Source organism: Pyrgilauda ruficollis, unplaced genomic scaffold (assembly GCF_017590135.1).
Source record: "Pyrgilauda ruficollis isolate IOZ18807 unplaced genomic scaffold, ASM1759013v1 scaffold65, whole genome shotgun sequence".
Classification (NCBI taxonomy): domain Eukaryota; kingdom Metazoa; phylum Chordata; class Aves; order Passeriformes; family Passeridae; genus Pyrgilauda; species Pyrgilauda ruficollis.
The window spans coordinates 1,707,493-1,729,672 of record NW_024528266.1 but is presented as its reverse complement, the minus strand read 5'-3'; the positions used below and the strand labels follow the sequence as shown (position 1 = coordinate 1,729,672).

At 41.9% G+C, this 22,180-nt stretch overlaps 1 protein-coding gene across 1 annotated transcript in view; it reads right to left on the bottom strand.

Annotated features, from left to right (window-relative positions):
* Positions 1 to 4,790: 4,790 nt before the first annotated feature.
* The window catches only part of LOC121362625 (melanopsin-like), a 35,077-nt gene continuing 17,687 nt past the window's right edge, over positions 4,791 to 22,180 (bottom strand). Inside the window, exons 4-10 of the mRNA XM_041484269.1 lie at positions 20,957 to 21,160; positions 20,350 to 20,521; positions 18,377 to 18,532; positions 17,185 to 17,292; positions 11,536 to 11,710; positions 9,129 to 9,278; positions 4,791 to 5,648 (exon numbers count right to left, since the gene is read on the bottom strand). Of these exons, the coding sequence (XP_041340203.1) occupies positions 5,262 to 5,648; positions 9,129 to 9,278; positions 11,536 to 11,710; positions 17,185 to 17,292; positions 18,377 to 18,532; positions 20,350 to 20,521; positions 20,957 to 21,160 (1,352 nt within the window). The 3' untranslated portion in view covers positions 4,791 to 5,261. The remainder of the gene's footprint in view (positions 5,649 to 9,128; positions 9,279 to 11,535; positions 11,711 to 17,184; positions 17,293 to 18,376; positions 18,533 to 20,349; positions 20,522 to 20,956; positions 21,161 to 22,180) is intronic.

The window sequence follows — 22,180 nt, the reverse complement described above, 5'->3', positions numbered from 1 at the left end:
TGCACCTGACCTTTTAAATAAAAATGCCTGCATGATACATAACTAGGAATACAGAGGAAAAATGCGTCTGAGCAAAACAGTCAATATATTGTATAACACAATAATCCCTACAGAAGTTTTCTCTTGGGGGATTTTACCATGAAATATTGGCACCAGGACTGCTGGCACGCAGTCATCTCCTTGTGCTGGCAGAGGAGAGAATCAGTAACAGTGGATTTACACCTGACTTTGACATTTTGCAGTTAGCTTTTCATGTCCTGCTACAACCTGTAGCACTAACAAGTACAACCAGAGTGCAATGCAGACACACCATAAAGCAAGTAAAATACATGGACAGACATTTGAACTCTTAGTAAGCCATAGTATATTTTAATACATAGGTAAAAGTTACAGGTACAACAAAGGCATTCCAGCACCAAACTTTTCACCTAAATACTTATCCATTCAAGGTGCAGACAGAACACTGATTATAGACTGAGGCTCTGGATGAGGTGCAGAGCAAGAATTGATCACCAGCTTGTGTTGAGATGAACCAGGAGATGCATCTTGGCTGCTTCCACCTTGCCAGACTTCATCCTGCAGTCACCTGGTCCATGCACTTGCTGAACCCAAGCACTGGGGGCAGTTTTGATTACTCCTATGTGAGAAAGGAGTCTGCTGTCTAATGTGTACCCAAGGTTTCATCTCCCTACCAACTTGCTTTACTTTCATGTATTTGTGAAAGAACCAGACAAAAAATACCAAGGATAACCTGCACAGAGAAGCAGTAAAGAGCAGATGTACAACAACAAAAAACATAACACCAAAATCCCAAGGGCTGGGGGAGAGGTAAGGAAATTTAAAAAGAGGGTATTTACCATGCAGTATTTTCCCATTTTTGCACATCCCATCACAAACCCTGACCCCCAACCTTTTCCCCCTGATCCCTGACCTTTGACACTTGGCATTGCAACCCTTACCCTTTATCCTTGGCCCCTGGCTTTTGACCCCTGGCTCTGGAGCCTGTACGCTGACCCTGGACCCTATCCTGGTCCCCAGCTCTCTGCCCTGTCTGTACCCAGACCTGCTGCTGTGTGCTGTAACCCCAAACCCCGGTGTGTAACCTCAGCCCCCACCCCCTGCCTGTCACTGCAGCCTGTAGGTGCCATCCCTGCCTTTCTGGGGTGCTCGTGTCCTCCTGTGAGGGTTCTGGTGTTGGCCTGGAGTTATGATTGCTCCTGCTGCTGCCGCTGCTGCTGCCACGAGGGCGAAAATGGCATCCTTAGGGCAGTGCCACTTTCTACTGCTGTTTTTAAATTTTATACTACAGAGAAAAATTACAGTCTGGTTTAAACACAGAGGAGCAGAGGAGACGTTTATCCGTAAATAAAGCGGATCAAACCCAGAAAGGTTTGAAATATACCCAAAAAATGTGATTAAAACCAAATAAGGTTAGATGTTGGTGCCAAAAGTTTCTTGTTCAGGTGTGTCTCCTGAAAAGAGGGAAATGGGTGGATGTTTGGGAAATGAGTGAGCTTTCTGGAAGAATGTGGTATTAGGTCATGTTTCATACCAGCCCAAAGCTGCAAGATTCATTAAGATTCAAGTAAGTAAATTTTCTTATTTGAAAACTTATTTAGCCATTGATTTAACTATTAAAAAATACCATTGCCCATAAAAAAAAAGAAAGTGTTTACACTTGAGGTCTGGATTTTCTGTTATTCATGAAAATTGGAACACATCCTATAATTGTGCTATAGAGAGTTTTAGCAGAAACAATTATTCATTAACTTTCATTTGGATTTAGGTCAAAGATCAAAGTCTGCTATCACAGTTTTGATGTATTGACTTTGGCTAATTTTTTTCAGTTTTGTTCATCTGATACCTGCCATCCCAGCTGAAGTCATTGTATTTCAAAAGTAGCTGTGCAACTTCAGGTTTTACCCAGCCAGTGAACTCTAAATTTAGATGTTATGCACTCAAGCAGGTGAATGCTTGCACCTGAGCAGTCTAAATGACTTGAAAATAAAGTCATATATGTATATGATCTTACTATTAACTGGATCAGAGCACAGGTTTCAAAAACTTTGACTCAACTTTTTTTATTCCTCCTCCTGTTTCCAAAAATAATGATTAAATAAGAAAAACAAACAATGGAAAATTCAGTTTAACTGCTAAGAAATTTTTATTCCATTTAAGTGAAGCAATACATTCCTTTGTGAAACAGGAAGAAACATTAATAAGTGTACATTTTTATGTGCCATCTATTCTAATGTGGCAACAGAGAAGCTTGCAAAATTCTCCTGCGTTGTACAATTCAAGTTGAGACTAATTTACTCCGTGACTGATGTTTCTGCACAAGTCTCACAGTGACTGCAGTAAGTCCATCTGATATTTCATACAACTTTAGGTTTTATCTATCATTATACCATATGTACTAAAATACATTTAGTATTTTAGCCTGCATCTGTTTAGACAAGCAGTGATCTTGCTAGCAGCTTCTGAAGCAATGGTACCAACAGTCTATGACACTGACAGCATAAAAGTGAGACGTTGTTTGCACATACCTCAAGCCTGCTAATTTTCTGAGACACACTCACAGCACCAGCACAGTAATAGAACCAAACACATACAAGAGATCACTGGAGAGCCTTCTTGTAGGCTAACAGGTAGAATGCAAAACTTCAGATATGGAGGAATTTGTTGGCTATGACTTCAGGTCTTCCATTCTTCATTCTGCCAAAACCTATGGCAATACCCTGCCTACGATCTTCCCAGTATAAGTCTGTCATAATCTGAGTGCAAAAGCTACTCCAGGACATGTTTCTGTAACATGGAACACCAAATGCATTTTCTATTGTTATTTGCAGTAATTACAACAGTACAAGTCAGGTCTAAGGCCTGGAAGCCTTGAAAGAATACTTGCTTCCTAACATCTGGCTCAAGAAGAAAAGAGATACAGTAGCTGAGGATATCAAATGCAAGAAGAAGTAAGGGCACTGACTGCACAGTTGGTGTAGGAAAAAAAAAATCAGAGAGGCAAGTTCAGCAAAAAAAGTACAAGAATCCAAGATGGCAGGACAGTATGTTTAGCCTAGGACTAAGCCTGCCCCACTTCCCATGAACATAATACATAATTAACATTTGATTACTCATTGTGGCCAAAACTATGCAGTGGATGAAAACCTGACGCTGTGGAGCTGCAAGTGAGCACGTCCCTGTCCCAGTCCCCGGCAGCTGTCCTGCACTCTGCTCACTGTACCAGTCCTCAAATGGAGGAATTGCCCTTGGAATTGCTGAGCTCATTGTAGATGACCTTGGCATGATTCCTGTGCCTGTCAGAAAACTCGGCACGCAGTGGGCACAGAGGCTTTGGCAGCCTGGCTGCAGGAACCACAGCCTGGTGCTGCCCCAGCTGAGCCTTGGTCCCCGGCACCACACACCAGGGCTACGCACAGGCATGATGGGGCTGCACCCCCGATTTCCTGCCTGCTTTCCACAGTAAGGAGGTATGAGGGTCTCTAGCCAGCAGAGCATCCCAAAGAATGGCAGCATTAAGAGTGTCAGCACTGCATTAGGCAGCCTGTCACAGCAGTCGTCTCTGTAACCCACCAGTGTCCTTTTTTTCTCTTTTCCTAAAAATTGCACAGTCTATATCAAAAGCAAGTGTCTCAGTCCTTGCAAAGGTCTAGCACCTTGCAGAGCCTCAGGTGTGCAAGTTTGGAGGCATTCTTCACTCTCTTGTGTTGCTCTGGGTTTTAATTTGTTCTTTAGTGGTGTTCCTGTCTAGCTTGTTGAAAACAAGATTTGTGTTGCCTTTTTTTGTGATGAAAAAAAGTAATTAAAAGCACTTCTATGCTTACCATCAGGAAAACGGGCAAAGAGAAATTATGTCCCGAGATCAGGCAGTGCAATACACAAAACCTGGAAATTCTCTCAATGTTCTTTGCACAATCTAGGATACAGCCAGGGAAATAAACTGAGACTATGAACATAAACTTTCACTCTCTTGTTGAATGTCTGGATGCTATTAGTCTCCCTGGACCAAATATTTCCACAATTATATCCAGAGGAGCACCTGATTTCTACTAATATATATCGATATTATGTGAAGAACAATGTAGTTCAGGTTGTTTTCTATCTTTGAAAGTCAGAGACTGAAAGGGAATACGTGGAGAAATGGGAAAAAAGAGTAAAAAAAGGAAGAGTGCAGTTAGGAATAAAATGCTAGGAAAGTCCTGTGAGCCTGAGCCATAATGTGAAGCACAGATAAAATGAGCACAATTAGTAACCACACATAATGATCTAAGAGCAGATCCTGCAGCAAACACCACAGTACTGTGTGATTGTCACCCCAAGATGATGTTTTACCCACTTTGAAGGCCTCTGGTAAGTGACCTGTAAAAGACATCTGCTGGTTTGTTTTAGAGGAGATGAGAAGAACCTCCTCTGAACAGACAAGTGATATACAGCAGCCAAGGCTTTATTTTTATCAATGACTTGTCAAGCCAGCTGTGAGCATTCACCCTTTCAATCAGACTCATTAATATTTAATCAAGACTGTAAATCTGAAGGTACTCTGAACGCTTCTACAGTACTGTATGTTTTAGCATTTAGCACCTTACATTTTGACATTTAGGTGACCATGCTAATGCTGAGGTAAAATCCAGATTTCTATCACTAAACTTCAGAGGATTGGAAGCTGGGAACCAGTCACTTCCCAGTGAAAAACCACCAGTTTCTTTCCTTATGTTCAGCACACTGCCTATTTAAAATAAAACACAGCAAAAACAATGCTGAGAATTATTTGATTAAACTCTAGTTGAGGTCATGTAGCCATCTGCCTTACTGCTGGGGCTGCTGGAAGCTGCGGTCTTGCGGTGCTTCCCATCGCTGTCCAGAGCAGAGCTGCCAAAACAGGAATGCTGTTCCATGTGCAGATAGCAGAAGCATTCAGCAGCTGACCCTGCTCTCAGTCAGTCATTTTCCCTTCTGCTGGCACCCCCATCAGTGGCAACAGATCAGGCGGCCTCCTTGACCAATGCCACTCGATCGTGCTGCCAGATCTTCCACTGCTCATTTCCTGCAGCACAATCTGAAAGAAAGCCTGTTTCCATGCCTGAGCTGGTTTGGACAAAGATAAATCTGAAGGCTGCCTAGTGATTACTGTATAAACATACAAAAAATCTGATGACCTAACCTAAAAGGCTTCAGTTATTTGGTATAATTAAGTGGAGAAGATGCCAAGAAAATAATTACCAGAAAGTTTTCTTTTGACAAAGTTATGATAGAAATTTCTCAACAGCTTCAAGGAACTCCATGGATGAGCTAAGCCCTTCCAAATCCAGCAGATTTCCCTTTTTGTCATGAAATTGGAATAATTCAGTCTCTTCCTCTTCCAGTTCTTCCCGAAACAGATTGGTCTCTGAGGTAGGAATGATGATGATGCGAGGGACTGCATTGCTAATGAGAGACTCCACAACTCCATTCACTTGACTTCCTTGAGCTGCCATATGGGAGGTACTTGAGTCTCCACTGGTGACACTGCTGCTATTCAATCTGACAGGCAGAGAAGTTGCTCTCAGGGAGCTGGTCATGAGTGCTGCAGAGGGACCAGGTAGGACAGGCTGCCCAAGCACCTTCTCCAAACAGCTCGAGGAGAGTGAAACCTGGAGTGGAGACATAAGATTTAGCATTGTCAGACACCACAGGGGCCGTGGAGAACAGTATTTGGAATATTCATTGCCACTAGTCAATATTTGAGCCACCAGGCCAATTTTCTAAATATTTGAATCATTAACTTGAAGGAAAATCATGATGTGCTAACATGTACTGCTTGGAAAGCAGAATGTTAAATGGAGCAAAAGAAGACACACTCAAATATCAGCAGAGACTGAAAAGAAGAAAAAAAGAAGAAAACAAAAGCTCATACTTGTATCTGACTTATTTCATCATTAAATAATGGTATTACTTCATTTTTAACACATCTCAGGGTGTCAGGGTACTAGACTATTGCACTTCGCTCTCTTCTCATGGAAGAGATCTCAGATAAGAGGCAATTACACTTCATTCTTTATTTTCCTAAAGTTTTGTAAACCTTGTGACAATCTTTGTCTCTCTCCAAATGGCTCCTGTAACTACCTCAGGGAAGTTGGTGGCCTTGAATTCACAGACTGGAAAGTGCTTCGTCCAAGAAAGAAGCAATAAATACTCACTTTGCAAACAATTTCTTATCTGCCTATTTTGAGAGAATTCTGATTTCTAACTTGGCTCTGATGGCAAAGCCTCTGTGTTCTTTCCATAAGTCTTGTGCACAGTATGCAAATTCAGAGTCAACAAAGTAAGCTTTGAAAGTGTCAGTTAATAGTCAAACACACAGGCAAGGGAAGGCATAAGTAGTCAGCTTTGGCTTCTTTAAAAAAAATTACAATCAAGGTGATAAAACCACTGTGTCAGATGGAGAGATAAGCTGGAAGTCCCTCCTTCATAGGGAAAATGAACATTTAAAGTGCAGGTTTTACTTTATTATTCTGTGAATTCCCATAGTTCTGTGTCATTCTACTCCACAAGCAGGAATCATTCACAAATCCCCATTGATAATGATTTCTCCAGCTGCTCTACCTACCAAGTGGAGGGAAGAACACTGTGCTAAAAAATGTGGTTTAAATCAGTGTGACAGAGAAGAAAAGTCCATTCTTCCATATCAAAGGTAATAATAGAATGAAAAAAATCCAACTTCAAAATCACTCCTCCCTGTTTCAAGTGCTGTTTCCACTGCAACAGAAGGATAGATTTCTTTTGGATGTGGCTTGGTGGGCACAACACCCACTTACTTTTTTTTTTTTTTAATAGCTTTCACATTGGGTAATTCCCTTGAAACAAAACCTGGATGCAGAGGGGACATTTGACTACTCTCCTCTGAAATCAAGTACCCAAACCCACATTTTGTTATTTCCAGAAAAGCCTCTTAACTGCCATGTTAAATTTCCAGGTGTCAGCCTACATCAAGTTTGTTACTATCATAACTGAACTAAGTCATGGGGCTGGATCATATCTTTGTGGCAGCACAGAAAACAGTCACATGCATTTTTATGCTTTGGAATGCACCAAGCCTGGGACACTGGCTGGCTTGTCCACAACTGAGTTTTTTTGGAAGTACTCTAATTGGAATTCAGTCAAAGACAATCCAGTAACGCTATTAAAACCTTAAAATAAATATAAAAAAAAATGCATTGGTGCTTCTTCGGGTTTTGTTGGGATTTTCTTGTTTTGTTTTGGGTTTTTTTTTTTTTGGTTTGGTTTTTCTGGGCTTTTCTTGGGGTTTTTTTGGTTGTTTTGTTATGGGTTTAGGGTTTTTTTCTGTTTTTGTTTTGTTTTTGTTTTTGTTTTTGTTTTTTTTGGTTTTTTTTGAGGATAACTGGGTGGTCTCATTGTGAAACACTCTAACTGAGCTTGACAAATAAATATTTACTCTGATAGTATGAACAGTGATGCATTGCATTGAGCTGCAATGAACACACAAAGGATCTTCACAACACACAGGAGCCTCTGCTGAAAACAGTCAGAAAAGCAAATGAGGCTTTGAACATTCAATGTAAATAAACTCCTCATAGCTCAGTGAATGCCACTGAAGGTCTAAAGGGTTATTTATCAAAGCAATTCAAGAGATGTCTTTCAAAGGCAAAGTATAGCACATGAGCCTTCTTCTGGGCTACACATTTGTTAAATTCCAGATATATTTCTTTTAGCACTGAACTAAAAGTATTATGCAGACCACCCGAGATTTACTTCTCTTCTCCTTCCTTGCGAGACTGAAAGCCAGTGATTCTCCAGAACCTGGAGACAATATCCTTTGCCACTTGCCTACAACCTTGGACACACTTGGCTGCTGACAGAAGGCAGCAGAACTAAGGAGTATATTTGAGCCCATGTTGCCTGACACCACATTTGAAGCCGCTGTTTTTCCTCCAATACTGCTCACAACAGTTACAGGAAAAGAACAGCGTTTCTCAGGACTTGATCTTAATGACACACATGAAAGAAGACAGGACAGAGGCATGCAGGAACTGGGTCATTGGATGGCTGGAAATTTTCAGAGCAGCTCCTGCTTTAAGCTATGCTGTCTCTAGAGAATTGTCATCAGATCTGGAAGGGAGCACAGGTGACAGAAGCAGGTGCTGTAGCTGCCCAAGGTGTGAGTGTTTGTCCACATGCACTAGAGTAACCCCATTGAAAGGGTGCCTTCATCAAAAAAGGGGGTGCTACTCAATCCAGCCACAGACAGGGAATTGTAAGCCACATCAGTCTTCCCCTGAAAAGGCAGCACTGGTTTATGCCTGACAATGTGCCACTCATACAAGAACTCATCTGGAAACTGGTGTTACAACCTGGCAGAAGTTGACTCATGGGTGACCTACTGCTCCATCAGGGAATGGGGTGCTCCTCAACAACAGGACACCAAACCACAGTGGTTTGGCCAACGAGGGAGATGCATCCACAGAGGATGCACTGAGTACTCACCATCTCCTCTGTCAGTGAGGGAAGGGTGGCAGCTGCCAGACTCTCCCACCCTTAGGGAGAAATGGGAGTTTCTTTCTCATCTTCCCCCTCAACAAAAATAAAACATTTTAATGTACACTGAAAAGAAGGAAAAGGGTGGCTTCTATAATTTCAAACTCTGTTTTTCAGACTTGACTTTACTCTAAAAGGAGACTGCCACAGTTTGGACACAAGGGCCATGATGGATGGAACCAAATCTGAGGTAGATGAACAGGCAAAGAACTCATCTTCTTACATCTGATGCTATTGACTATGCCTTAATGGAGCTTCAGAGCTATAGGCACAGCTGGCTTTCCAAAAGCAGGCAAATATCAGTGAAAAAAGTTAATTAGGCATTACTGGCACTCTCATTTGTCACACCAAAAGAAAAAAAAAAAAAGAAAGAAAGAAAAAAAAAAGAAAAAAAAAGAAAAAAAAGAAAGGAAGAAAAGAAATAACAGCAAGGAGAAAGAGGATGTTGGAATCAGTATAAATAAAGCCCACAGATGAAATAGATGGGCATAAAGGCTGAATTATCATTCCAGAGATGATGTACTGCAGCAACATTAGCACTAAAATGGAGAATCCTCAGCTCACAGTTTTTTCTATACCTTTTGGGCAGTGACTGCATCGCAGCTGCAGGTCTTTGGGAGCAGGTCTCTCTTCTCTTGTCTCAGACTCGTGGAGAAAGAATTACTTCGGCGAGGCTTCAGTTTCTCTTGAGCTGGCTCCACAGGGTCGAGCTCTACATTGCTCCAGATCTAATCACAAATTGATGAAGGATTTCAGACAGTTGCATCCTTTCTGAAATTCTTGTAAGTTCTCAAACTCTAGCAAAACCCATGCACATTCAAAGAAAACTAAAGCTGTTATAGCATAGGTCTCACACTCAAAACTCCCCTGGGGAGAGGCTTTATTTTCAGTCTTGTCACTTACCCTGGACTATTTTGCTTGCTGACCAAAAATAAAACCAACTTGGAAATAATGAAAATTTATTTAAACTCTTTTCACCAGGATGTTTTTCACTTATTTTTATCTCATTGCTTATTAGCATAAGCAATATGCTAATATGCAAGTAGCAATAAGCTACACTTATACCTGCAGAGCATCTGAATTCTAAAGATGGGAGCCAATACCATCAATCTGTTTAATACGTCTTGTGGCATTCTGTGTGACCACCAGCTCATACAAAACCCTGGACACGGACAGATCCAAAACCATGCTTGCATACATCCCAGCACAATATCCAGAACACCAGGGGCTTCTCAATCTACATGAGCTTGCTGAGTCTACAAACCCTCATTAGTGCATGGGAGACAGTGGGTGGGCTTTGCTCTAATTTTCTAAGAATATGTCAGTAATGAAGCACAAATGGGACATTGCAAAACTGCTGTTCCATTTACAGGCTTGGGGTGAGGCCGTCTGTCATCCCTTACTTTGTGGTGATTTTTTGATGGAGTATCAATGATGAGACCATTCCGCTCCAACACCATCTTTTAGATATGGATAGACAGAGGCCAGACAGGCAGACAGGGCTCCACACAAAGGGGAAGATAGCGCATAATTCCTCTGCATCACATTGCTCATACATCTATGTGTAGGCCCCTGTTCATTTACCCTCACCTGTTGAATAAAACTCCTTGGATGAAATGTTCCTTGACGTGAATCATAAATATGTTTGTTCCCTTCACTAACATGTACACAACACACAGAAAAAAATGTTGGTGGCAACAGCTGCATCTTTTACAGTGTTCCTGGTGTCATTTCTTGCCCATCAAAGTTTTATTGGAGCCTTCCAAAATTTCAGTCAGTCCTGCTATCGTGCCAAAGTCATCAAGCTTAGCTTTGATTTCAGCAGCTGCTGTTTCAGCTAAAACCTCTACAGCTGCACTGAGCTGTCAGTTGCCCCAAAGGACAATTGCCTTTGGCTGCATCAACTCGGCACAGCACAGTGCTGTGCACTGCTAACAGCAGGGGTTTTAAATGAGACTCCTAAGCCAAAAGCTGAAGCCTCTTACCCTCATTATCCTGTCTATTTAAGCAGCACCCACATAGAAATACACGCAATAACCTGCTAACACGAACAAACCAAAACCGAGTAGTGATCAACAGTGAAGAACAGAAAGCTTCTTGGATCAGGATGATGCAGCTGAAATTACTTCATTTGGCATCAAAGGAGTAATGGGAGAAAAATTAGGTTTTTATACATAAAGGTATAAAAGGTATACCTAGGATTTATAATTCTGTGAGAGGTTACTGGTGCCAGCTGTTGCTCTGGGAGGTTTCTGATGCCCAAACTGAGGGGGAGCAGCACAGGTCCCCAGGAGGGCCAGCCCCAGCCCAGACTTTGCCGTGGCTGCCATCCCCCTGAGCAGCCACCTTCCCAGCACCTCTGCAGGCAAGGCTAGCTTCTTGTGACTGAGAGAGGCTGTGAAGAGTGTCAAGGGATTATTTTGGTTCTATCTCAGTCACCAGCCTTACTGATGCTTGGAGTATGTTCCTACAAAACACCCCACCATACTCTAGGGGCAGGAGCCTTTCACTCCTCATGGTTAAAATCCAGGTAAAGAAGTAAAAAATTTCTCATTCTACAGAAAATGGACTTATTCTAAAATAATAAAAGAGCTTTTGGATAAGTTATAAAAGTTTGGGTGAAAGATTGTTTTCTTGTCCTCCAGGCCATCGAGACATCTAACATAGCCAGTAGTTGGTGACACAGGGAGTGTCTGACAATGGCTCTTTTTGGTTCCCATTAAAGACTTAATCTGAACATCCTTGGTCTCAGCAGGCATCAGAACCACACAGATATGCTGGTCTGAATGCTTTTTCTGATCATAAATCATCATGCATGAACTTCCAGCTTTGCAGAAATTACCTTACATGACCAAAAAATTTAGCTACACTCTCCTCCTTCCCTTTTCTGTTCTCTAATTTTGAATATGTATTTATAGTGTTGCTTCTTTAGAGTCTGAGAAATGTTATACTCACTTTCTTTCATGGAAACAAGACAAGACTTACAGCTTCTCCAGTAGAAACAGAGGAAACACAAGTGCTCTTGGTCCTGCCAGCAAGAGAGTGGTGGCTGCAGAGAGAGGTCCTGAACGATGACTCATTTATGGATCCCCTCAGGAGGTCATTCTTTGATATTCGTATCAGGAACCTCAAGCAGGGAACAGCTTTGTGGATGGTTTTTCTGAGGGAAAATGTGAGGGGAAAAAAAAAAAAAGCCAAACCTGTAACACTGAAGACACGGCTTTGAAATTCATGTGGTGAAAATGCTGTCTCTTTCCATCACCTCAACACAGCTTCTGGTTTGATTAAGGGGGTCTTAAAGATTGCATGCAAGCAGCATGGTAGCTGGTGCAAACAACCTAACAGGCTGAAAAGAAAATAACAGGTCCTTCGGGGCCTTGTGTCAAAACACACACAGAAGAGCTGCATAGGTGATAAGAATTGAAAATATCTTGAAAAGCATGATTGCATATGGTTTATTTAAAATGTTAACCCAGAAAATTTCAGGCTAGTTGGTACAAAGGTCTTCACTGTGCAAAGGCACAGAATGAGTGGAAACAAGGGAAGAGGAAGAGGGCCAGAAGAATCAGATGTTGTTAATTATTTGTATCACGACAGCTACTGTAAACTCCTATTGAAAATTAACACTGTACAAGCATTGAGGAGAAGGATGGTCTAGACCCCAAATCCCCCTTATCCATTAAATAATAATCTCAGTCATGATTGTGTGAGTCTATTTCTCCTGACCCCAACTGTGGCCTTGCATGGAGCAGGTGTTCAAGAGCCTCCCCTGGGCAATGCCAGCTGGCCTTTCTCCTCACAGGGCAATGCTAGTCAGAACGCCTCATTTGGTATAACACCTCCCCAGCACTTCCCAATCCATTAGGTTCAGCCCAACAGATGAAGCTAATGGGGACAAAAAACGAAATGAACAAGTCAAGAAGTGAGGCAGCAACAAGGCATATGGCAAGGAACTGATGCAGGGGACCAAGGATTGCTGGGGGATGTCAGTACATTGACTTTACACTGAGATGCAAGTCAAGCAGATGTATATTGTAAAATCTTTTGCTTCTATAGTTACCAAGTTTGTTGAATAACCAGGACATTTTAAATCATTATTTCTGTTCTCACAAAAGATCACTCACGTTAAAATTTCAGAGACATGATTCTGCCATCATGAAATGAGGTCACTTGCTTGCAATCAAAAAAAGAAACCCATCACCACCAAACCTCAATATCTGGCATCATCACCACCCTGAATAGTTCTGCATCTCTTTCCTCTGTAATTTCAAAGGCAAGTGAACTGCAGCTCTATGTCTACTCTGGAGATGAGGACTGAAAAAGCCGCCTGCACCATCATTCCTGATCCTGCCACGATGCCTGTTGGTGACCAGGCAGGGCCCGCTGAACTGCGTGGGGCAGAAGGCGGCTCACATGGTGCTGAGTAAAAAAAAAGATGGCTAAGGTTGTGCACAAAATAACAAGTCCTGAGAAAGGGTTTACAGGACATGAGAAAATGTCAAGCCCCCAGAGATTTCCTTTCAGGCTGAAGACCTCAGTATGGTGCTGAAAAGCAGCTGCCAGCTTTTTTTCCCCAGCTAAGCTGAACTACCCTCTGACAAATTCAAGTTTGTGTAAAACACACCATCCCATTTATTAAATGGGATTTGGTGCTGAGGTCTCCTAATGATGGAGATTCAGGAAATAGATGTCTGATGGTGAATTTTCAAGGAAAACATATGAACATTTCTGAATGTCTTGAGGGACCAGAATTTCTATTTTACTAATATTTGGGAGGAGATTGAGGGACATTTTGCTGTTTGGGATGAAAGTACAGATTTTGAAGGGAGTTTTAATATTGTATGTGTGAAATAAAAGGCATAAACTGAGGTACTTATTTAATGATATTACTATAATCTGAAATAAGAGTCACCTAAAGTGACTCTTATATCGTAAGAGTAATATAGTAATTGCAAGCAACTTAAAAAAAAAATACTGCAACTCGAAGTTATTTGTGATCATTCATTATTTATGATGTAGGAGTTTTGAACCAATATTTTTTGTGTAATTCTGCTTTGCTTGGGAGCCAGCTGGAAACATGGAGTTGCAGAATTTCCTGTTTGCTATGAAAGAATGATTCCAAAACCTAAAACTTCCAAAACGTAAGGGAGTTTCTGCAATAACTCCAACACAGCAATGTATTAGAGTTATTGTGGAACATAGAGACAACACACAAGTTGTTAAAGATGTGAAAGCTTTCTTCCCCGCAAAAGAGCATTTCACAAATTAAAACTCTGAGTACATTCCTCGCTTATATTAGTTTGCTCCTGTGAGTCCTGTTAAGGAGAGGTGTTATTCTCCTTTCTGCTGGTAGGGAATGAGTGGGAAGGGGTGGGTAAATGAGGAGGAATATAACAAACTCTCAAACCAGTTCTTAGAAGACAAGTGCTAGCGCAAATATCACTGTTACATTTTCAGCTACATTCACTATAATGTACTTTTTTTTTCTCCATTGTTTAAGGTAAGGAAAGCCCAAAAAAGTCTCGTTTTTGTTGGGATTTTAAGATGTGCAGTGTCAGGAATTCTCAGTGCAAAAAAGCATCTTGTTTTGCTAGTGGATTGAGGTGAATTTGAACACTTTTGATCCTGATTTTTGGATGCCTCTTTCTAGAAAGATTTGGAAAATAACTTAGATGTTATTTGGTTCAGTAGTTCCAATATAAAATGACAAATGATCTCTTGCTCAAACCCTTAACCCTTTGGCCTGAACAGACTGGCCCATTTTTCTGTGCTTGAATAAATTACTTTCAAGGCATAATGTGAACAATTAGAAGATTTGGAAATTATCCAGAAACAATAACCTTAACATATATATTCATTATTCATTGTTTAAGCAAAATTGGTCCTGCCAACATATTTTTGCCAACTGACTTATTAGTGTACTGTAGGGTTTTTTCAGTTTTGAAACTGCATTCTTGATTCATCACAAGGGACCCAACATTATTTCTTTTCCTGACTGGATTGCTCCCAAGTGCATGAAATGTCTTTCCAAATCCACAACAATTTCTCTTGTTGATATGTCTAGAAAGTGGGGGAAAAATAAAACAAGATAAAAACAAGATACTTATAAAGAAAATGTCTGAAAGCTTGTTGTGGACTCCAGTCTTTTTCTTAACAGTCTTAAGAAGCCAATGCTGATAGGAAAAAGACTGACTGAAGCAGTTCGCTGTCACAGAGCCATAGGATGGTGTGGGTTGGAAGGGATCTCAAAGGAGCCTTAAACACCATCCAGTTCCAAGCCTGATGCCATGGGGAGGGACACCTTCCACTAGACCAGATTGCTCAAAGCCCTATCCAACCTGGCCTTGAACACTTCCAGGGAAGCATCCACACCTTCTCTAGGCAACCTGTTCCTTGCAAAAATAATAAACTGAACACAATAACTTTGGTTCAGAAACAAATAATGGGTACTAAACACATCAGCCAGCCATGCACATGTTCTCATTCAATTTCTACAACCCATCAGAAACTAGGCATTCTCCTACTCTAAATTAAAATGCTCTGCTGACTTCAAAAAACTCAGATGGTTTTTGGAGAATGCAAAAAGGTGTTAGTTATGATAGCAGACATTTTCAAACAAAATATGTCTCCAAAACAGAGAAGCAGGGATTTGACAGACTAGCCACTCAGTGGATAAGGAGTTGTCTGGGTGGTCACACTCAGAGCTGTGGTCAGTGGCTCAGTGTCCAGGTGGAGCTCAGTGAGAGCAGTGACCTCAGGGGTGGGCGCTGGGACCAGCCCTGTTGAACACCACTGTCAGTGACAGGGACAGTGGGATTGGGAGCAACCTCAGCAGGTTGGTGATGACACCAACTGGGTGGTGTGGCTGCCACACTGAGGGGAGGGATGGCATCCAGAGGGACCTGGACAGGCTGGAGAGGAGAGCCCACAGGAACCTCAGGAAGTTCAACAAGGCCAAGTGCAAGGTGCTGTGTGTGGGTCAGGGCAATCCCAAGCACAAACACAGGCTGGGCAGAGGATAGATTGGGAGCAGCCCTGCCCAGAAGGACTTGGGGGTGCTGGTGGGTGAGAGGCTGGACTTGATCTGGTAATGTGCACTCACAGCCCAGAAAGCCAAACGTGTCCTGGATCATGTCCTGCATCCAAAGCAGCGTGGGCAGCAGGGGAGGGAGGGGATTCTGCCCCTCTGCTCTGCTCTGCTGAGACCCCACCTGCAGGGCTGCATCAGCTCTGGGGGCCCCAGTATGGGAAGGACATGGACCTCTTGGAGCATATCCAGAGGAGGGCCACACAGATGATGGATGGCTGGAGCACCTCTCCTCTGCAGATGGGCTGAGGGAGTTGGGCTGCTCAGCCAGAAAAAGAGAAGGCTCTGGACAGGCCTTACAGCACTTCCAGCTGTAAGGTAGTGCCTTTTACAGCACTACCTGAATGAGGGCTACAGGAAAGCTGAACAAGTATTTCTCACAAGGGCATGTAGGGATAGGACAAGAGGGAATGGCTTCAAACTGAAAGAGGAAAGGTTTAGATTGGATATTAGGAAGAAATTTACTGTGATGCTGGTGAGGCACAGGAACAGGCTGCCCAAAGAAGCTGTGGATGTCCCATCCCTGGAAGTGTTCAAGGCCAGGTTGGATGGAGTTTTGCCCTGGTCTTGTGGAAGGTGTCCCTGCCCATGGTAGGTGGTGAGAACTTGATGATACTTAAAGTCCCTTCCAACCCAAAGCATTCTGTGATTCTACAGAATCACAGGGTGAAAGGTTTTCACGCTTTTGGGGCGTCTTTTGACCAGCCTTCTGAAAAACCTTCACTTTTCTTACAACCACACTGTCATGCATCAGACATCCTAAACAATGAACTCAATTTCCAGATCCCGAGTCTAAGTTGTCAGACAATGGAATTTACCAGCTTTTCCACCTCTTGGGTGAAACAAGCCTCATACCAATGGCTAACCCTGCCATCTAGTGGTATTTATACATTTATCACATTTACCACCATGCCATCCCTGTGTTTTCTCAGAACTTTAGACACAGCATCACTTTGTGGTAGCTACACTTTGAAAGGCTTGCAAAAAAATTCTACAGGTATGCTGGATAGCAGTTCTGTTATAAGTATATCCCCTTGGTATAATAAAGTATTTTTTGCTGCCAGTGTCCCAAAATTTTTTTGTGAAAAAAATGCTTCAGAAAACCAAACCTTAAACATAAGCATATAGAGCTGCTTAAATTGGTAAGGATGTGACTTTTTTTTTTTTTTGAGCCTTGCTGGTTGGGATCTTTTCTCTAGAGAGTACTCTGTAGTGGCTGCCTCAGGTATGAGGAAAGGTGACCTGAGCATCATCTTCTCCTCCTATCAGTCATGGTGTCATGCAGCTCCACAGGGCAGAGCAGGGCTCTGAGGGAGAGGAAAGGTGAAGGGAGGGACTGTTCTCTTTTGGCCACTCCCCAGGCCATATCTGGAGCTGCCGTGTACCAGCTGGGTGTGACCACTGGGACCCCATCATGGCCTGGTCAGCACAGGAACATGGAACATGCAGTGCACAGGGTGAGGCTGAAGGAATGAGGGTAGTTTGTTCCGTGTAAAAGGTCCACATTTGCATGTACAGTTATACACATACCTATGCATTTACTGTACCTGTATCTTGGGTGAATTATTGCATATATGATGGGGTTGTAGATTGCAGAAGATTTGGCAATAACTGCTGGCACAGATTTGGCATATGGTGTTAGGATGTTACCTCGACTAAAACAAAGCAAAAACATTACACACAGCTGTGCCATTAATTACATCGATAATACATTACTAAAACATATTATTCTTTTACACTGGTTTTGTGCTATTATCTTTTTATAAGAAATACACCTGTAAAGTTGATTAATTGAAGTGATTTCTTTGCTCAGAGGAAAGGTTTGAATTTGACAATTTGTACTTGGTTTCATTCATTTAGAGAAGATCAAAGACATGCAGCAAGTAATTTTAAGGTGGCTAGGAACACAAAGAATCCTTCCCTGTTTCTGCAATAGAAAAAAAAAAAAACTCCAAAAAACAAAACACCAAAACTCTAACAGAAGAACCCCCTTTGTGGCCATCTGGGAAAAGTGAATGATGATAGAAATCAACGATGATTATAGAAACCAAACCTAAAAAATCTTTCAGCAGCAGTATATGTGCTGCACAGTAATGTGTGTCAGTGCCTCAATTCTGAACACTGCAGAAGGAGGAGAGGACTGGAAGTGGTTTAAAACCAATATTTTCCTTTAGGCATTAAACTCCCACAGTCAGTCAGGTGTGACTGTCAGTCAATGTCAGTGCAGCATAAGCTCGGTTAATATCACGGTATCACAGAATGGTTTGGGTTGGAAGACACCTCAAAGATCATCTAGCCCAACCTCTCTGCCATGGGCAAGGACATCTTTCACTAGGTGAGCTTGCTCAAGGCCCCATCCAACCTGGCCCTGAAGAGCAGAACGTGCATTGACAGCACACCAGTGTTGTGAACAATGGGAGGAGGAGACAGCAGTGTACGGAAGGAAGAAGGGTATTAGGAGATAAAGGAGGGAACTCCTCCAATTTATACAAAGAAAGCATCATGTGGGAGAGAAAACATTGTGTACCAAATATTAAGACTAAAAAGTCATAATAGTTTCAAAATGCATAGACAAATAAGCCCTTTTCTGCTTTATTTACAAGGATATAGTGAAGAATGAATATCACCTCTAATGCAGTAATTATTTAAGACCCATTCAAAAAAGAGATTTGCCTCATATGGATGATAGTACAATCTTATTTGCTTAACTCCTGCTGCTTGGATTCCTCTTCCACTTACCCTGCCCAGGCAATCAAGGTGACACAAGCATATGGAGACCAGGACAAGACAAACACAATGATGACCACAAAAGCAATTTTTGCCAGCTTCCACTCATTCTTAATGGACTGAGAGAGGTAGGATTTCCGGCTGCAGGACCCCAGCTTTTGAACATCTCTGTAAGAGGGGAAAAACACAGATATTTCAGAAGGACAATGACAAGCAATACCTCTAACATGTTCTCAGCAATATGTAAAATGAAGTAAATTTCTTATTTCTCCACTCTAGCTGTTCTTTTCTCCTCTGATATTTAAAAACTCTGGAAAGTAGTTAATGTGGTTACAAGTGTTATGTTTGCCTGTGAGACTGAACCAGAATCCCTGGGCTACAGGACAGGACTGCTGTGTCCTCATCCCTAACACAAGGAGGGTTCCAGGTTGCAAAGATACAGAAATTGGCATCTCTTGCCCTCCATTGCTTTTAGAGATGGAGCAAGAAAAGGCACAGCTGGATGGCAAAATCAAGTCTTATGTCTTTTCCTTTTCGAGGGAGTAGCAGCTTGAAGAAATTCCAATTCAGGAGGTAACACATGCTGGAATACCCTGACAGCTTTGAGAAACCTGTTCCAAACACTTCCAAGGACATTTTTACTTACCTGCAGATTTATTTATTAAAGAGTACTTTCAGTGGGAGGTACAACAGGCAGTCCTAGTATTTTTGTAATGAAAAATCAAAATCTCTTCTCACACCAAACATGTCACATTTTATTTTAAAAACTTTTACATAGTTAGGCATTTTATATTCTTTAGCATAGAAATAACAAATTTTACATATTAGTGTTGCTAAATGGAGCTAAATTTCAGGCTGAAGACATTAACTACCAGCCAGGAGGGTAACAAAGTCCCTACTGGTGCACTGTAAATATAGAACGGAATCAAAGAAACATAGAATGGCCTGGGTTGGAAGGGAACCTAAAAATCATCTAGTTCCAACATGCCTGCCATGACCAGGGACACCTTCAGCTAGACCAGGGTGCTCAAAGCTCCATCCAGCCTGGCCTTGCAAAAGGCATAGAAAAAGTTTATGTCCACTGTGCTCCACGGGTGTACAAGGCATCATTATTTTAAGGATGCATTTCTTCTCTTGCTATCAAGTATACATACACAAAGCACAATAAAAACCAAGACAGTGGCAAAATAATAGTGTTCAGAAAGAACTTCATTTTAGGTGTATATAAATGTACTTTTAAAGGTGGAATTTAGGCTTTTGAAGCCTGATGATGTCAACAAGTGCCTGCACACAGGAGCAGAGAAAAGCCATCAGAACTGATGACACAGTTGAGCAGCAGGAAGGACTCGCAGCACCAGCTGGTGTTGGATCGGACCAAAACCATGTGCTCGTTACCAGAAAAATAACGGATAGAATGATGTTAGTTTACAGATCTAACACCCTGCTGATTTTCATTTCAAATACAGGCCAAAAAATTTTTGGGGAAAAAACCTATGAGCAAGCATAGCCAAATATTGTGCATGTAGTTGTGATGCTTGAGGGAAGCACGATGGTTTTTGGGATGTTTGCCTTAAATAAAACTGTCAAAAAATATGAGGACTGCTTTGTTTACAGAGCTGCTCAAAGGCAGATGATTCCCCCATTGCTACATGTTTTTTATTATCCCTTGAGGCTGAAAACTGCTGGAATACATAAGGACATTGTTTCTTGTAGTACAAATCTGAAATACTAATAACTCAATCCAAGTATCTGACATACTATTAATTACTACAGTGGAATAAGATTAGAACCACCAGAGACAACTTCTACTCTGAAATTCATACATCCATTCCAGTTTTAAATTGGCAAAAAATAGTTCTCCTGTTACAGCTGTCAGTTTCAATTCAGACTAATTTTTGATGCAGATTTTTCTGCAGCTAAAGAAACTGAGAAAATATTCTGTTACACAAAAAGGGATATGGACTTCTTTCAGCTAGATTGCTTACCTGCCAGTACGCCTTATGGCCAGGAACATCGATAAATAGCAGTGGAATATTATTACCAGGGGGATAAAAAACACACAGCAGCATAAAATCATGGTGTAGCTTCTGTTTGCAGGGGAGTAGGTTACATAGTCCCATGTGCAGGATATCATCAAGCCCTCAGGCACATAGGAACCTATGGAATACATGGAACACGTTATTCACACATGCACCCAAAGTTAGGGCAGGTGCTGATCCAGCCACTAAACACCTAAAATAAACTCTGTCCTGTATCCATGGTCTTCAAGAGCTGTGTCAGCCAAACTACACATCATACATGTGGTCTGTGAAGTGAGTGCCCATGTGGAGAGGAGGTCCTGACTACAGATCTCTCAGGTACACACCTAATACTCCATCTGTTGGTTGATGTGTTGCTTTAACACATGCTGGGTGTAGGGGGGCAGAGGGTTTGTGCAGTGCAGTCGGTGCAGATGTGTGCTACAACCACAACCATTGCGTGGTGGCAGGGCATCCTCATGAGCACTGATAAGAAAACTGTGTTTTACACCCCAAGCAAGACTAAAAAGAGCACACAGGGAATGCTAGGAGAGAGAGAGAGCAGACAACATACTCCAGCCGAGGAGCGGAGCCATGCTCCATCCCAGTGAGTAGAGCCACACGGCGGCGATGATCTGCATGGTGCGTCTCTTGGAAGTCCACTGGATGGACTGCAGGGGCTTTGTGATCACCAGGTAGCGGTCAACAGAGATGGCCAACAGAGTCATCATCGAAGTTATCCCAAAGAGAGCCCCACAGAAAGCATACAAGTTACAGCCTGGAGAAGGAAATGGCAACATCAGGGGCTTTCCTGAAAAGAGGCATGCTTTCTCTCGGAGCTCATCGTAATAAATCTCCCTGGTTTTTTCTGAGGTCTTCTCTCTCAATAGAAGTACTTTCTTAGCTTCACACTTTCATAGTTATTAAGTGCTTATTAGAAAAGCATAAATATAAATAAAATACAAATATATGTATTTAAACAAGTCCTACTTCACTGCAAATGGGAGTGTTTTGTCAATGGAAAACTGCCTCAAAGAAAATCCAATCTAATTAAAGTTATATTTTCCTGGACTGCTGCCCAATAAATTGATCTTAACATGCTGCAGCAGACATCTGTCTGTTAATGATGGATGGGTGGTTCAAGAAATGACTTTGGTTTATGTGGCTTAAAAATGCAGAAATGGTTTAGATTTGGTGACTAAGAGACCAACTGTAAAACATAGCTCCAACTCCTATATTTAATGGCAGTACTTTTTAAAAGAACTGACATTTTTTACATGAAACAGATCTCTTAACCCCCTCTGCATTCAGGCAGTGCAGTACCAGATGGAAAAAGTTACACTGAATTTAATGGAGCAACCTGTGTGGAAAGATCATCCATTTTTTGAAATCTTGCATTGCCCCATGTGGTTATAGACAAGAGCCCACCAGGAATGACAGGCAGCAAAAACACCAGATCCATCCTTAAAGCAGAATTCTAAAGTCTATACAAGTAACTTGCAACCAAGGACCAAATCCTACTCGACCCAGATCAAATTCTTCATTTGTGACAGCATGGTAATTTGCACTGATTTTATCTAAGGGGATAAGGAAGACTAAAAATATGTTCAAACTAAGGCAGAGTCCCTCTGTGCTGCTGAACAGTACACGGTCTCTGGGTTTGCTCCACCATTGTACAGCCACCAGTGGGTGCAAGTTTTCATCCATAATATGATGAGGAGCACCAACCATCATTGAGCCTTCTGAGGTTCTTGCTATACTCACATTTCAGCCTTAATTTCAGCATAGATCTTTTCTT